This window comes from Lygodium microphyllum, chromosome 16 (genome assembly GCF_053477565.2).
Source record: "Lygodium microphyllum isolate KBCC chromosome 16, Lygodium_microphyllum_v1.1.10, whole genome shotgun sequence".
Lineage (NCBI taxonomy): Eukaryota > Viridiplantae > Streptophyta > Polypodiopsida > Schizaeales > Lygodiaceae > Lygodium > Lygodium microphyllum.
In genome coordinates, this window is record NC_141150.1 from 92,229,383 (window position 1) to 92,246,414 (window position 17,032).

Here is a 17,032-nt window from a genome sequence, read left to right on the forward strand (position 1 = left end):
CACCCACGTGCACATTAAATTAATTTGATGCCGAAAAAGGACGGGCGTCCCCGTCAGCTTCTCACACAAGGAATCCACCTTGTGTATGAGCCCCGATAAATAATTAGTTTTACGGAATCCACCGTGGTCTCACAGAATCCACTATGAAATATGCCACCTGGCATCAGAGATCTCCAAGGAATGACCTTCTTGAAGCCATGGAAATTGTACATCCTCTATATTGGAATTATACAAAGGAAAGGGGAAAAAAAATCTATTCTTGGACTTCAAGTGCAAAGGAGAGACGCTTTCCAAACACTTTGGGAAAGCATGGAGATGTTGAATCAACGCTTGATGCATCTAATCAACCCCATTGAGTTGATAAATCAATCACTTTCTTTTGGACAAACTACATGGGAAATATAGCCAAGTGGAGGAGTCTTCAAAGCTAAGAGCAATGGCTAGTTTATGGACAAAGTTGAGATCAAAGCATATACTTGAAGGATTGTATGTTTGAATACTTTAAGCCAGTTTGTGGGGCAAACAATGACATTAGTCTCAGTTGAAGATGAATACTTGTTTACTATCTTGACATTTGTAAAAACCTCACTTAAAAATGGGCTCAACAAGAATTTGGATACATCTTTGAGATTACTTTTAGCAAAGCCTAGCTTGGGGACATTTCCATATGAGACCACATATACGACATGGGAATCCAAAATGCAAAATGAGGAGTGAACATGCATCAAGAAAGAATCAACAAGTGATTTGGATGGCTTTCAAATTCAAAATTTATACAATAATGCTTAGAGTTAAGACTTTGCCATTTTTAACTTCCAAGGGTATGCCATTTTTTTCCATTCATGTATGGTTACAACATAGAAACCTTTCTAACTAACTCAAAATGGAAGATTTAAGCAAGGATCTTAAACATACATTACAATATCAAATCTATATGTATTAAGGGTGGTACGCAAGTCTTGATGGAAATCATCAAGAACACAAATTTCATCTTTAATTCTTAGTATAGATAGCAATTTGCATGCTATGTAGTACTTTTATAAAATTACTTGCATTTCATTCTAGCAAATTCAATGGATCTTGTAAAAGGGAAACGATTGTAAACTCTCTTAAAAGCTAGTAAAAATGACCAATTAGACAAACTCTATAGTCTTTGTCACTATCTAGTTGAAGATGCAACTAGTTAAAACATGTCCATAATGATACAGCTTAGTATCTAGTCATTGTCTTAGGGAATTAACTTCCGCCCCTCCATGATTCAACTAAAATACTTGTAGGCTAGGTACTATAAATTAGTTTTGGACAATGAATGTAGCACCAAACCTCAAAGGAGCAAACACATCCATATAGCAAGATAAGTTTTGATTTCCATGTTCATTGGGCCCATTAGCTTCCAAGTTTGATAAGCTTGATAGTTGAATTTAGAGATAGATCTCTAAGGGATGACTTTCTTGAAGCCATTGAAATTGTACATCATTTGTATTGGAATAATAAAAAGGAAAGGACAAAAAAAAAATCTATTCTTGGACTTCAAGGAAAAATGAGAGGCACTTTCCACAAACTTTGGGAAATCATTGATGCCAGGAGGCATATTCCACGGTGGATTCCGTGAGGTTTTACGGTGGATTCCGTAAACTTAGATGACCGGGGCTCATACGCAAAGAGGATTCTTTGTGCGAGAAGTTGATGGGGACGCCTGTCCTTTTCGGGCGTTTCATTAATTTAGTGTGTACATGGGTGATTCCATAGCGGGTGATTCCGCAAAATGCATATTAAATTAATAAACGTTTATGAGTTTAGAGTGCGCACTCGTAATAAATTAAGGTTAGGATTTATTTCTAACCAGTTGATTTATTTATGTAGCTGAAGACTGCTAGGTATTCACTTTTGTCGGTTTAATTGTGTTATTTTACTAACGATTGTGAATGCTTCAGTTGATGTGTAGAGATAGCAGCAGTGGCGGAGGAAAGCATTTGAGTCTAGCGGGTTTTCGATTCTTGGACTATATTTTGATAGGCGCCACGCCTATATTTTGTTATGACTATAGAGACATCGATTATTTATTATTATTTTGTATGCGCTTATGCGCCTGGATATGTTATTTCTATTTGGACATTGAGATTGGGCGTGCCAGACACTATGGGCACCGTCCATTAGCTTTATTTTCCTATTTTTGGTAGAAAGCAAACTCAAAAGCTAAAAGCTTGTCATATTTTTGTAATTGGGATATTTTTGAGCATGAAGATTGGAAATATACATTAAATACATGCTTTGTGAAGCGCTCACACAAGGCATGGGGGAGATTGAACCCAATTTGTCTCTTGTCTCATGTCGTGCTTGCTTTTACATGGGTTTTTGTGCTAAAAAGTAGAGTACTTTGTTCTTGGGGACCTTCCGGGATTCACCACGTGAGCTATCTGCATCCGATCTGCGCACCAGTGGTATCAGAGCGGAGCAGAGATCAAGGGCTTCCAATCGCTACCAATCTCGGGCGAAGGCGGAGCTCCAGGAACAAACGGCCTCTACAGTCAATCTCGTCGCGAACCGTCGATACAGGCAGACTTCTGGCGATCAAGAACCCCTATTTCCACTGTCAGATCACGAAGGACCAGGCTCTGTCGGCGGAGGACCACTCATCCATTCTCTTCATCAAGTCGTTGCAAACAGAGATAAGATCTTTCATAATCAAGTTTATTAATACCTTAAAGCTTAATCTTAAGCTTAAGAAGCTTATAAAGCTTCACAATCATCAAGTCGACTGGCAAGAGGAGGTCCCGAAAAATCCGCGCGAGCAAAAACGCCCCCCCCCCCCCCCCCCCACGAAAATTCACGACGTGCTGCCCATTATCTCCTCCTATCATAGCTTAAGCTATTAAGCTTAAGACACTCCATACTTTGCAAGTTGTACAAGGCAGAGAAGTCAAAATACTCCGGGTCTCGCGCTCCAGAAGTCAAGTTCAGTAAGTCACTTGGAATCAAGTACTGCAAGTTCTGCAAGTCGGCCTAAGTCCAGCAAGTCAACAACCCTGCAAGTCTGTTAAGTCTGCAACTCTGCAAGTCAGACTAAATCAGAACTGACTAGTGCTTAAAACTCATAGAAGACTTGTTCGTATGCAAAAACTCTGAACTGGAAAGTTGTTCGCAGCAAGCTGTTCTACCTATCTACAAGTTCGTTGAAGTACTTCCAGCAAACAGAGACAGAAATATTGCAGAATTTCTGAAAATTGAAGAAGAAAATACCCAAAAATACATAGCCTTGTAACCCCAAATTTGAGCTACGCTCATCCCGCTAACTGATTTTTAGTGAGAAAGGTTTGTTGAGTTTTACAGGATGACTACCCCACATATGGATGATCCTATGGCTGAAGACGATCTACCCGAGCCTACCATGGAACAAAAGCTGGATCTTATCATGTTGCAATTGGAAGAAGAGCGAAGAGCTAGGCAAGCCTTGCAAGCGCAATTGACAAAGCTACAAGGAGCGTCCACTGACAAAGAAGAACCCCAAGCTGAAGATCTGATTCGCCGTACCATCAACGCCACTCTTGAAGCACAAACCATTCGCAAGGAATCCAAGATAAGTAAACGAAGTTTCAAGTTTCGCACTTTCAATGGCATAAGAGAAGGAAAGACTGTTTTATCATTCATTAGCCAGTTTGATGACTATTTCCATGAGGAAACTTATCCCGAGAAAGATAAAATCAAGTGTGTTACTAATCATCTGATAGATAGAGCATCACTTTGGTGGACTGTAGTCCGCAAGAGCATAGAATGTCCTGCTACATGGGAAGATTTCAAGAAGAAGTTCATGCAAAATTTCCTTCCACCGCAATTTCATGAGAAGGCTATCAAGCAATGGGATTTACTTCAACAGCGCGATCGTGAGCCTATTCCACAGTATACAGAGCGTTTTTGGAATGCACTCTTACAGTTACGCATGCTTGAAGACGTACCAGAGACGACACATAAGCGGAAGTACATGTCTGGACTTCTTGGACATTACTACGCTGAGGTGAATATGTTCAAGCCTGCTACCCTTGAAGACGCCATCTCCTTAGCTCACGACACTGAAGATAAGTTACGTGGAAGAGATCGACGACCACAGCCATTCCAAGCAAACGGTAATTATGGATCTAAACAATTCAATTCCAATTTCAGAAGGTTTAATCCAGGTCGTTTCTCATCACCATCTTTTCGCAAGAATTGGCCTAAACCACCTGCATTACCATCCACTGTCAATCCAAATCCTAAGCCTATTCAACAAGCAAATCCAAATATACCCAGACTCCCAGCCATTGCAAATAATGTGACCAAAGCCAAGCCCATCGTATGCTACAAGTGTCACTAGCCAGGGCATCTCGCAGCAAATTGTCATTCAAAGAAGCCATCAGCACATATCAACTACCTTGGAGCTATGGACGAAGACGAGCATGAGGATATGCCAGATTTCACTGAAGATGAAGATGATCCTACTACTACTTCCGACACTTTACCAGGTATGCCTACTTCACATTCATTGTTGACTATGAAATGTATGGTGCATGGAAAAGAAAGAATTATATTGCATGATGACGGTAGTACCCATGACTTTATTTCAGCAAAATTGGTAAAGGAATTGAAATTGCATACTGTACCTACGCATTATCGCATAAAAGCTGCATTTTTAGGCACTAGGTACAATGGCACACAAGAAGTTCAAGATTTAGAAATTCAAATTGGTCCATATATTGAAAGAAGAAATTTCTTAGTTGTCCCATTACAGTCTAGTGACATTATTCTAGGAATGCCATGGAGACACCAACATAATCCCAATATAGATTATTCCACACACACAATGAATATAAATTTTCAAGGAAAATCTATTACATTATTTGGTATGCATGCATCTCATATGTTTCCACTGCTTTCGCATACTCAAGCAAAACGTGCACTACGCAAGAACACTAAATCATATCTCATTTGGGTGAATGAATTGCACGCAAAGGAAACTCATCTGCACCCTAGGCATAAGGAATTTCTTGCATATTTTAAGGACTGTTTTGCAGAAGACCTACCACCAGGTTTACCTCCACCACGTCCAGAAGACCATAAGATTGACCTAATACCTGGCACACAACCACCTTGCAAAGCCCCATATAGGCACAATCAAATAGAGCAAAAAGAAATCCAGAGTCAAGTAGAAGAATTACTAAATAGAGGCTTAATTTGACCTAGCAGTTCTCCATTCGGTGCACCTGTGCTCTTAGTCAAGAAAAAGAATAATACTTATCGGATGTGTATTGACTACCGAGCATTAAACAAGATCACTGTAAAGAATAGGTATCCTATACCTAGAGTTGATGACCTTATGGACAAACTGCAAGGATCTTCTATATTTAGTAAAATTGACCTTAAATCTGGATATCATCAGGTGAGGTTAGATAGATCCGACATATTTAAGACTGCATTCAGGACACAGTTTGGCCATTAGGAATTCTTAGTTATGCCATTTGGATTAACTAATGCACCTGCCACTTTCAGCAGAATGATGAACCGTATTTTTCTAAAATATCAATATTGTGTGATTGTTTTCTTTGATGATATTTTAGTGTTCAGTCAAAGTGAAAAAGAGCATTATGAGCATTTATCATTAGTTTTTCAATTATTGAAAGAAAATCAATTGTTTGCAAATCCTGATAAGAGTGAATTCTTTAAGACAGAAATAGAATATCTAGGTCATATTGTATCAAAAGAAGGAATTAAAGTTGATCCTAAGAAAATTGATGCAATATTGCATTGGCCTATTCCTAAAAATGTACATGAATTACGCTCATTCCTTGGTCTTGCTAGTTTCTATAGGAAGTTTGTACGTAATTTCTCATTACTTGCTTTACCACTGACCAAACTTCTTAAGAAAGGCATTGTTTATCAATGGACTGAAAACCAGCAGAAATCCTTTGACTTACTCAAACGTGCATTGACCAATGCCCCTGTTCTACAATTGCCTGACTTTAATAGACCATTCTTTCTAGTTGTGACCGATGCTAGCGGATCAGGAATAGGAGCCGTGCTAATGCAAGACAACCATCCAATAGCATATTCTAGTTCTAAGCTGAAACCCTCTGAGCTTAAATATTCCACTTATGACAAGGAACTCTTAGCAGTTGTACAAGCATTAAAACAATGGAAGCATTATTTAATGGGTTCAGAATTCATGATAAAGACCGACCAGCAAAGCATTAGACATCTACTTAGCCAACCCCAAATTTCTGACCGTCATATCAAATGGGCTTCATTCATTCAAAGTTTCCATCCTATCATTCAATACCAACCTGGAAAAGAAAATGTAGTTGCTGATGCATTGAGTAGAAGACCTGCAATTCATAACATTTCTATCATATCTTTTGATTCTTTGATTGCTATGAAAGATACATATCATCAGGATATTACTTTTCATTATGATTGGCAAAAATTAGCTCAAAATAATTTCATTCCTGTTGATTCATTGTCATATAATGATGGATTCATGTTCTTTGAAAAGAGACTGTGTGTTACTATTCCATTCCGATCTTTTGTTTTAAATGAAATTCATTGTCCCCCATATCAAGGTCATAGAGGTATCATTTCTACATTACGCATGTTAACTGAAGATTTTTATTGGCCGTATATGGATGCAGATGTGTCTAATTTTGTTTCTGAATGTTTGATTTGTCAAAGAATAAAAAGACATCATGGTAAACAGTATGGATTATTAATGCCTTTATCTATTCCATCTAAACCTTGGGAACATATATCTATGGATTTCATTACTGGCTTACCAAATACTAAATCTAACCATGACATGATTTGGACAATTGTAGATAGATTTAGTAAGCAAGCATATTTCATTGCATGTAAGAAAACTTTAACAGCATCACAAGCAGCACAGTTATTTTTGAAAACTGTTTTTACTAACCATGGATTGCCAAAAGTGATTATTTCAGATAGAGATTCTAGATTTTGTAATAATTTTTGGATTACACTGTTTGTAAATCTAGGCACAAAGATTGATTTCTCATCTGCATTTCATCCAGAAACAAATGGACAAACAGAAGCCACAAATAGCACCATTCTAGATCTTTTACGTGCATACACTATCTCTAAACCTCAGACATGGGATACTCATTTACATTTATTACAGTTTGCATATAACAATACACCGCACACATCTACAAAGAAAGCACCTTTTGAAGTTATTTATGGACATAGATTATCTACACCTGTTGCCTCTTTGTCTAATAGAATACAAAGTGCCGATGATATTGCTGTTATGCATAACACTATTTTTGATGAGGTAAAGGATATGATTGCTAAAGCCCAACAGTCATATACCAAACAAGCCAACAAGAAAAGACAAGCCATGAATTTCAAAGTTGATGATTATGTTTGGCTTAGAATAGAAAAGCGTAGACTGCAAAGTGTAGATAGACATCCAGTTGTCAAATTAGCTCCTAGATTCTACGGACCATTTAGAATCATTCATAAGATTAATGACAATGCATTCAAGTTAGAACTGCCATCTCATTGGAAAATTCATAATACATTTCATATTAGTTTATTGAGACCATTTAGAGGACAATTACCTATCCACCCTGTTTATGAAAACCCACCTTTACTAGAAGAACAAACTGAAATACTTGAACCAGAAGCCATTATAGACACTGACTACATGACCACTAGAACTGGCCGAAGGTATTCTAGATATCTAGTGAAATTTAAGAACCATCCTGTAGAAGAAGCACAATGGATGCACGCTAGAGACCTAAATGCTTTCCCCACTCTGTTAGCTCCACATTGAGCTAATAGCAATTGAGGTCAATTGCTATCCCACCCCAGGGGTATGATGCCAGGAGGCATATTCCACGGTGGATTCCGTGAGGTTTTACGGTGGATTCCGTAAACTTAGATGACCGGGGCTCATACGCAAAGAGGATTCTTTGTGCGAGAAGTTGATGGGGACGCCTGTCCTTTTCGGGCGTTTCATTAATTTAGTGTGTACATGGGTGATTCCATAGCGGGTGATTCCACAAAATGCATATTAAATTAATAAACGTTTATGAGTTTAGAGTGCGCACTCGTAATAAATTAAGGTTAGGATTTATTTCTAACCAGTTGATTTATTTATGTAGCTGAAGACTGCTAGGTAATCACTTTTGTCGGTTTAATTGTGTTATTTTACTAACGATTGTGAATGCTTCAGTTGATGTGTAGAGATAGCAGCAGTGGCGGAGGAAAGCATTGGAGTCTAGCGGGTTTTCGATTCTTGGACTATATTTTGATAGGCGCCACGCCTATATTTTGTTATGACTATAGAGACATCGATTATTTATTATTATTTTGTATGCGCTTATGCGCCTGGATATGTTATTTCTATTTGGACATTGAGATTGGGCGTGCCAGACACTATGGGCACCGTCCATTAGCTTCATTTTCCTATTTTTGGTAGAAAGCAAACTCAAAAGCTAAAAGCTTGTCATATTTTTGTAATTGGGCTATTTTTGAGCATGAAGATTGGAAATATACATTAAATACATGCTTTGTGAAGCGCTCACACAAGGCATGGGGGAGATTGAACCCAATTTGTCTCTTGTCTCATGTCGTGCTTGCTTTTACATGGGTTTTTGTGCTAAAAAGTAGAGTACTTTGTTCTTGGGGACCTTCCGGGATTCACCACGTGAGCTATCTGCATCCGATCTGCGCACCAATCATGGAGTTGCTAAATCAACACTTGATGCATATAATCAACCCCATTGAGTTGATAAATCAATCAAGTGCTTTTGGACAAACTATGTGGGAGCAATATAGCCAAGTGAAAGAGCCTTCAAAGCTAAGAGTAGCAGCTAGTTTACGGACAAAGTTGGGCCAAAGCGTATACTTGAAGGATTGTATGTTCGAATACTTTAAGCATGGAAATTTATGGCAAACAATGACATTAGGCTTTGTTGAAGATGAGTGCTTATTTACTACCTTGACATTTGTAAAGAACTCTCTTCAAAATAGGCTCAACAAGAATTTGGATGCATCTTTGAGATTAGTTTTAGCAAAGCCTAGCTTGGGGAAATTTCCATATGAGACAGCAAATACAACATGGGAATCCCAATGCAAAACGAGGAGTGAACATGAATCAAGAGTAGTTGAGAAAGAACCAACAAGTGATTTGGATAGCTTTCAAATTCACAATTTATACAATAATTCTTATAGTCAAGAATTTGCCATTTTTAACTTCCTAGGGTATGGCATTTTCTTCCATTCATGTATGGTTACAACATAGAAGCTTTTCTAACTAACTCAACCATACTTTATCTTTATGGATGATTTAAGTTAGGCTCTTAATCAAACATTACAAGACCAAAGCTATATGTCATAAGTGTGGTACTTAGGTCTTGATGGAAATCATCAAGAACACAAATTTCATATTCAATTCTTAGTATAGGCAGCTGTTTGCATGCTATGTAGTACTTTTACAAAATTACATGCATTGCATTCTAGCGAATTCAATGGATCTTATAAAAGGGAAATGATTGTAAACGCTCTTAAAAGTTAGCAAAAATGACCAATTAGACAAACTCTATAGCCTTTCCCACTTGTAAGGCCATAAGATCTCCACTTTAAAAGATGTGATATCCATCTCAAAAGATGATGCCAACCATGGGGTAAGGAATGACATGTTGCTAGTTGAAGATGTAACTAGTCAAAACATGTCCATAATGATATGGCTTAGTATCTAGTCAATGCCCTATGGAATTAACTTCGACCCCTCCATGATTCAACTAAAATCCTTACACGCTAGGCACTACAAATTAGTTTTGGACAATGAACCTAGTACCCAACCCCAAAGGAGCAAACACATCCATATTGTGGGTTCCATGTTCATTGGGCTCATTAGCTTCTTGAACAAACCCTATTTGATCTTATCTTAAAATATGCAAGCATAGATATCTATAAAGCATTGCAAAGTCAAAATGTGCACCATATTGTCAATATGTGTAAGGTAAGCCTCTAACATACAGAGAGGATAGATTACTCTAATACGTAATTTTGTTGTTGAAGGGTGAGTCAAGCCTATAATACACCTAGAGGAAAAATGTGCACCATATTATCAATATGTGTAAGGTAAGCCTCTAATGTACATAGAGGATAGATTACTCTAACACTTAATTTTGTTGCTAAAGGGTAAACCAAGCCCATAATATACATATGCAATTTTATTGTTGAAGGGTGAGCTAAGCCTATAATACAAATAGAGGACAAATTACTCTAATACAAGTAATTTACCTTATGCATGTATTCTAAGTATGAGTACTACCATCTAACACAAGGCAAGTACAAGCACCATAATTTAAATCCATCCCTCAAGTGTGAGGTGTGCCTCAACACTCATAGAAACATTATTTTAATTGCCCATATGCTTGTGAGTACTAAACTCAAACATAAGCAATTATAGCAAAAATTAGGCAATTACTACACTTATATTGTTACTGTGAGTACATGCCTTAGTACAACCCAATTGTCGAGAATCTTCACAATACAACAAAATATTATAAACTCAAAATTCACGAAACAAAAATTCCAAGGAAGAGGAGAAAAATAGAGAAAGTGGACACGACACAAGATTGGGAACAATCTTATGTACTTTCAAACCACTACATAGCCAAAGACATTCAATCAAGTCAATTCTTGTACATGGTTTATGAACAAGATATCGTACATGTCTAGTTCTATTAAGGGGAACAAACACATAGCCCAATGGTTCATACTAGCTATCCTCAACATAGAGTTTCAACTCAACCAAGATCGAGGAGATTGAGCTAATGAGTCATATAAGACTAAAGCAAGAAAAGGGTATGAAAAAACACTTCCAAGCAAGGGTGAATAGAAACTCCATCCAATGGGCTATTAGCAATATCATTCTAAGGAGCTCGGGCACAACTATTCCAAGAGTTCAAATCTCACGAGTTTTACAAAGCACCAAGATGACACATCAATGCTTGTGATCTTTTGAGCACAAGAACTATGGCAAGTTGAGCTGCAAATGTATGCAAGAACATTCTAGGTTTGAGATTCAATAGTACATAATTGAAATTCTAAATTTTAACTTTCTTAGGATACTTTCTAAAAATATGAAAATACACTTATTTAAAAAAAACCCACGGATTTAATTATGTGTTGTATCATGAAATTAGTTAAACAATTTATGTTTGACTTTAATATTAGAGCCTATGTTAGTGACTTTTATCTCTATGAACCTGAATTATATTTTAGAAGGAGATTTAAAGAAGATTAGTCTTAGAAGATTAACTCTGCAAAACTTACAAAAAGAAACCTTGGGGTATTCTTTAAAAAAAAAAAGCAACCTTTGATTAACCTTTACAATGAGCGTTGATTGTTCCCAAATACATTTATTCACAAGGATTACTAGAATGTTGTGTTGAATATTTTTTATTGACACTAAGTAGTTGCTATATTTAGCAGCATGTATCCTTTTTTTATTTGTATTTTTTGTGTTTGTAAACGTTGTAGTACATACCTTGTTCTTGCATTGGAAGACTTCATGAGTGTTACCTCAAGAAGTATGAGTGTTTGTTTGTTGTGTTATGGTGTTTGCTAACACAACTGATCATGGTTTCACACTAAGCCATTTCTAGAAAACGACATGGGTTATATTGGGGTAAGGGATTGAGTTTTTGAGCTACGATTTTTTTGCAACCAAGAGGATAGTCCCTAGTCTAGCAAAGGTGTCTCAATGTTTAAGTGTCTAGACATTTATGTAACTTGGTCTCTATAGGTTTATTGTTTAAATGTCTAAGTAACAAGGTATCGAATTGTCACTTTGTACCTTCTTAGAAAGAAGTAGAGCACCTTTTGAAGCAATTTATGTTAAGAAATTTCCTATCCCATATTATTATACTCATTGGTATTTCAACAACTAATGTTTTAACCACTTAGTATGTGATATTCGAGAAGAGATTACTATCGAAATCTAGCAATTTCATCATTACTTTGTGTTCTTGTTGCTAGAAATGAATTAAAAACTATGGTTCACCTATTGCAGTAATACAACCTGATTTGGTAAAGTCTATCCTTGAATTTTTTTATAAAGAGAACTCTATTATGATTGGAAAGAGGAGACTGCGAGACATTGAAAGGCATCCAGAGTTCAATTTAGCTTCATAATTTACATTTAGATTGGGCATTATTCCGTGTTAGCAACTTCATAATTCTCTTAAGGGCCCTCTCGGCCCTACCCAAAGACTTTATTAAGAAGGTGGAACTTGAATTGGAACACTAGCAAATGGGGGTTTAGGTTCCAACAAGTTTGGAGCCCCCATGGCACCCAAGCTAATACTACACAAAGATAGACTCGACACAGGAGGAGAGAGCTGAGAGAGTGGGTTTAGGGTTGCAAGTTTGCAAGAGGTGCAATAAGAATAAAGAATCCCTTCCGCGCTATTTCTTACCAACCCCGGCAATGAACCATATCTTTGGGGAAAAGTTTCTCTTGTTGCTGAATTGTCTCAAATGTGTCTTTCTTTTTTTTTCTTTTTTCTTTTTTTAAAAATAGTTTCGTTTATTTTGTTTTCCTTCTTAACGCGAGTATTTTTTTGGTTTGTTTTGTTTTCCTTTACAACGCGAGTTCTTCTCCGTTTCTTTGAAACGAAAAATCGGACGCTTTTGGGCGCTGCTTTTCCTTAAATTTTTATATTTTGTATGCCGTGAGATACTGCAAGGCTGGTTGCTGATGAAGTAGGTGTGCATGCGACGGCGAACTGCAGTTTGGGATCTCTCTCTCTCTCTCTCTCTCTTTCTCTCACACGCTCATCTGCCCTCTCATTCATCGCTCGATCGTTTTCTCATCAATCATCAATCGGCATCAGCTCTGATCTTCTTCGTCTCCGTCTTCGTCGTATCCTTCTAGAAGCTTCTAGATTTTTAACATGGACACTGTCACGGCAGTCGCCCTGGCTTCTTCGGTTGGCAGCGTGCTACAAGGATGGCATGGTGGAGCTATTGCAGGTATATTCTCTCTCTCTCTCTCTCTCGTGAGCTGGTTTCTGATCTATCATAATGATAACAGCTTGTGTCAAAGGAATTCTCTCTTTACATGCAAGGGATCAGTGCATGTGTGCATGCAGTCTTTTTCTCACGCAGAGAGAGAGAGAGAGAGAGAGAGAGAGTTTCCTGGCCCTTTGCCAATTCGTTCTTGCTACAGATGACTAGGCTACATTTATACTTTTCACGTATTAGGAAATGCCAAATAGCTGTCCTAGATGGCCAATTAGGAACTGCCAAATACTTTTTAACATATCAGGAAATGCCCAATAGTCAATTGTGTGGCTGTATTAAATTGCCAATTTGTGCTTGCCATAGCTCACTAGGCTGAAGTAATACTTAACCGTACTAGGAAATGCTGCATACTCAAGTGTCTGGCTGAATTTAATACATCACTTGTTTTCCAGCCCATATATGAGTACAGTAAGAACACCATTAAATCTCTAGGTTACTCACAAACCACATTCATTGTCTGATTTTTAAATAGCTTAATTCTAAGGTAGTAATCTCTAGGGCACTGATAGATCATATACAATGTCAGAATTCTAATAGCTAGACTAGATTAGCTACCATGTTCATGTCCTTTTCCATGTAACATGTCTACCAATATAGAGTACTAGGCTTAATGCCAAATTCTTCTCATGCTTGCAGGAGCTCTCCTGTATCTCAAGGCCGATTTTGACCTGGATGGAAAGCCCACCATAGAGGGCTTGATTGTGGCCTCGGCTCTTCTTGGTGCAGTCATGAGTACGCTCTGTGCAGGGCTACTTGCAGATTGGCTTGGACGACGGTGGGCTCTGTGTGTGTCTGCAACCCTATACACCATTGCGGGGATCGTCATGGTATGGTCACCTGATGTGCCCTTGCTAATCGTTGGCAGATTACTAGCAGGAGCAGCGATTGGTTTGGCTTCCGCAATATGTCCTCTCTTCATATCAGAGGCCTCCCCTGCGGAGGTTCGCGGGAAGCTTTCCACCTTCCCACAGCTCTCTGGATCATTTGGCATGTTTCTGGCTTACTCCCTATCATTTGGACTGTCTCTCGTGGCACATCCCAGTTGGCGCTCAATGCTCGGTGTCACACTCGCTCCTTCCCTTCTCTTCCTGGCCTTGTGCTTCATTTACCTGCCAGAGTCGCCACGCTGGCTTGTCAGCAAAGGGGAAATGATCAAGGCCAAGAAGGTGCTTCAGAGACTCCGGAACAAAGAAGATGTCGCAGGTAAATAATCTTGCTCTCTAGTTGGATGACGTTATGTCAAATGTGTGTTGAATATGCGTCAATCCACAGCATGCTCTTTGATATCTCTAGATCGAAGATGTCAAATCAGTATGTATTAAATATGCATCAAGGCCCATAGCATGGTCTTTGGTATCTCTAGTTCGATGAGGTCAAATTAGTATATATTGAATCTGCATCAAAACCCATAGCTCTTCAGATTTGGTATGCTGATTACCGTCTTTTTATGTTTTCAGCTGAGCTTGCTCTACTTGTTGAGGGCCTGATGTCTCACGAGGAATCAATGCAAGAATATGTTCTTGCACCTGTGCCCGATTTCATGAATTCAATTGATGAAGATAAATGCATAGAGGAGGACGACAAGTCTGTCCTGATGATGGGGTCAGAAGATGATGGTGTATCATGGGTTGCCACATCTGTTAGAAACTCAGAGCATTTATCAGGCTCTGGAGCAAATCTGACGAAATATATTGAGTCGCATAGCAGCAACGTGTCTATAGCACCAGATGCAGTTGTTACCTTCATGAGAGACTTGCATGAAGGATCTCAAAGTATTGACCACTCAAGCATATTTGAGAATTCTGGGCTATTTAGAGACGGGTTTGATGAAGAGAGTTCTCCATACTTGGGCCATTCTCCTCCTGCAAGAACGCCGTATGATATAGAAGGTGCAATCCCTACACATCATGAGGAAGGCAGCCTGACAACCCCTTTGCTCTCGGCAACACAAAGTGCCAATCAGCTTGAGAAGCCTGACAGGCCTTTTGAATCATTTCTAACTGATGGTGAAGGCTATGGCTCAAGAGGAAACTTACACTCTTGGGGTAGCAACAGGATGGGTAACGGAAATTTTCTCAATGGACACTCTGGAACTGTTAGCCCTAGAACTCCTAGAAGTTTGACCTCTAGAAGCATTAAGGATGGTCCTGGAAGATTAAGCTACATGAGCAACAATGCTAATGAGATTTCTACTCCTAAAAGTTTAGCGGAATCTTTCACAAGCTCAGCAATTGGTGGGGGCTGGCAGCTTGCTTGGCAATGGTCTCATGATGAGGATGGTGGCTCAATCAAGAGAGTTTTTCTGCACCCAAAGGATGCAGCATCTCGTGGAGGATCTGTACATCAATCCTTCTGTGGAGGTGACCAAGAGATAGGCCTGCAAGTATCTGCACTAGTAGGTACTCCAGCTCAATCTGTCAGAAACATTCTCGGAGAGGAAGCGGTTGGACCTGCTATCCTGCATCCATCCAATATAGCACTTAAAGGTCCTGCCTGGAGTGAGATTATGGAACCGGCAGTCCTGCGGGCATTGTTGGTTGGATGCTGTCTTCAGCTATTGCAGCAGGTACATTTGAGTTTTTAATGATTTCTTAATGTTAACGGGCCATTTCCAAAAACTTGGAAGAAACATAGAAGCTATCAGGATTATGTCTGATGTTTGAAAACTGATTATGATATGATTTGATGTTTACAGTTGAGCGGTCTTAACGCTGTCCTGTATTACACACCTCAAATACTGAAAGAAGCTGGCGCAGAAGTAGTACTCTCAAAACTTGGCCTTGATAATGATTCAAGCTCCTTGCTGGCAAGTGCAGTCACAGGCTTGTTGATGCTTCCTTGCATTCTGGTTGCAGTGAGGTTGATGGATCAGTTGGGGCGCAGGTAAGCACTACTCATAATAAATGTTATGAAGAAAGAAATTTCAAGGCTCAAATTTCTGAATTTATATTACTCATGCTAAGTTTTTTGTTTGATTGCTATACAGGCAACTTCTATTGACAACTCTTCCAGTGCTGTCTGTCTCTCTCATTTTCCTCATTCTGGCAATTACTTTCCTTTCAACAGGAGTGCTCCAAGCCAGCCTCTCATTCATCATTCTAGTGATCTTCATCTCTACTTTTGTTATGGGTTTTGGGCCCATCCCAAATATTCTGTGCGCAGAGTTCTTTCCAACCAGAGTCCGAGGCACATGCATTGGAATTTGTGCAGCAACTATGTGGATCTCCACTGTGGTAATCACATATGCTTTTCCGGCAATGATAGCATATGTTGGCCTAAGAGGGATGCTCGCAGTATTTGCTGTGGTGAGTCTAATATCATGGTGGTTTGTCTACAAGAAGGTTCCAGAGACAAAGGGGATCCCATTGGAAGTCATCTCAGAGTTCTTTGTGTTGTCAGCTGCTAAGCAACATGAATATTCAAGGGATGAAAACAAGGGGTATGATCCAACCATTGTCAGTAGTGCATCTCGAGAGGTGTGAGCAGACTCTGGATCTATGCAACTGCTCCTCTGGATCAATGTATGATTGCATGTGCTGCACACTTTAGACTAGAAGGACTCACACACGAGGGATCGTGATATGAAGGCTCACTGGTTACAAACCAGTCTCTTCAAACAACTTCACAGAAAACAAGCCACACTTCAAGTAATGCCAACACTGTTGGTATGTAAAACTAGAGCAGGACCCAGCATCTTTTTTGCAGCTTTAGTTATTTTAGTGCATTCATAGCACAGCACTTGCCCTGATTTTTAACAGAATTCTTTATACACCACAAGACTACACTAATGTGTGGACTTCTACAAGAGTCTTAACATTGTGTTTCAGTGGTCTGGCTTAATCAAGATTGTGCTTAATGCAGCTTTCCACAAAGAACTAATCTTGCACACTTAATGAGAAATCACCACAGTATAAGATTGATATTCTATTTACAAACAACTGTCTATATA

At 38.8% G+C, this 17,032-nt stretch overlaps 1 protein-coding gene across 1 annotated transcript; it reads left to right on the plus strand.

Moving 5' to 3' along the window:
- The first annotated feature begins 12,953 nt into the window (after nt 1–12,953).
- LOC148023120 (monosaccharide-sensing protein 2-like) lies at nt 12,954–16,816 on the plus strand. Its single transcript, XM_087695317.1, has 5 exons — nt 12,954–13,032; nt 13,720–14,286; nt 14,541–15,649; nt 15,779–15,966; nt 16,070–16,816. Exons 1-5 carry the CDS (start codon nt 12,954–12,956, stop codon nt 16,563–16,565), a joined length of 2,439 nt encoding a protein of 812 aa, XP_087551443.1. The 3' UTR covers nt 16,566–16,816.
- Nucleotides 16,817–17,032: the final 216 nt, after the last annotated feature.

Excerpts from the sequence above, each read along its gene's own strand:
- LOC148023120 (XM_087695317.1), top strand. The coding sequence starts at position 12,954 with ATGGACACTGTCACGGCAGTCGCCCTGGCTTCTTCGGTTGGCAGCGTG. Across the intron at positions 13,033-13,719 it reads GCATGGTGGAGCTATTGCAG|GAGCTCTCCTGTATCTCAAG; the intron begins GTATATTCTCTC and ends TCATGCTTGCAG. Across the intron at positions 15,650-15,778 it reads GTCTTCAGCTATTGCAGCAG|TTGAGCGGTCTTAACGCTGT; the intron begins GTACATTTGAGT and ends TGATGTTTACAG.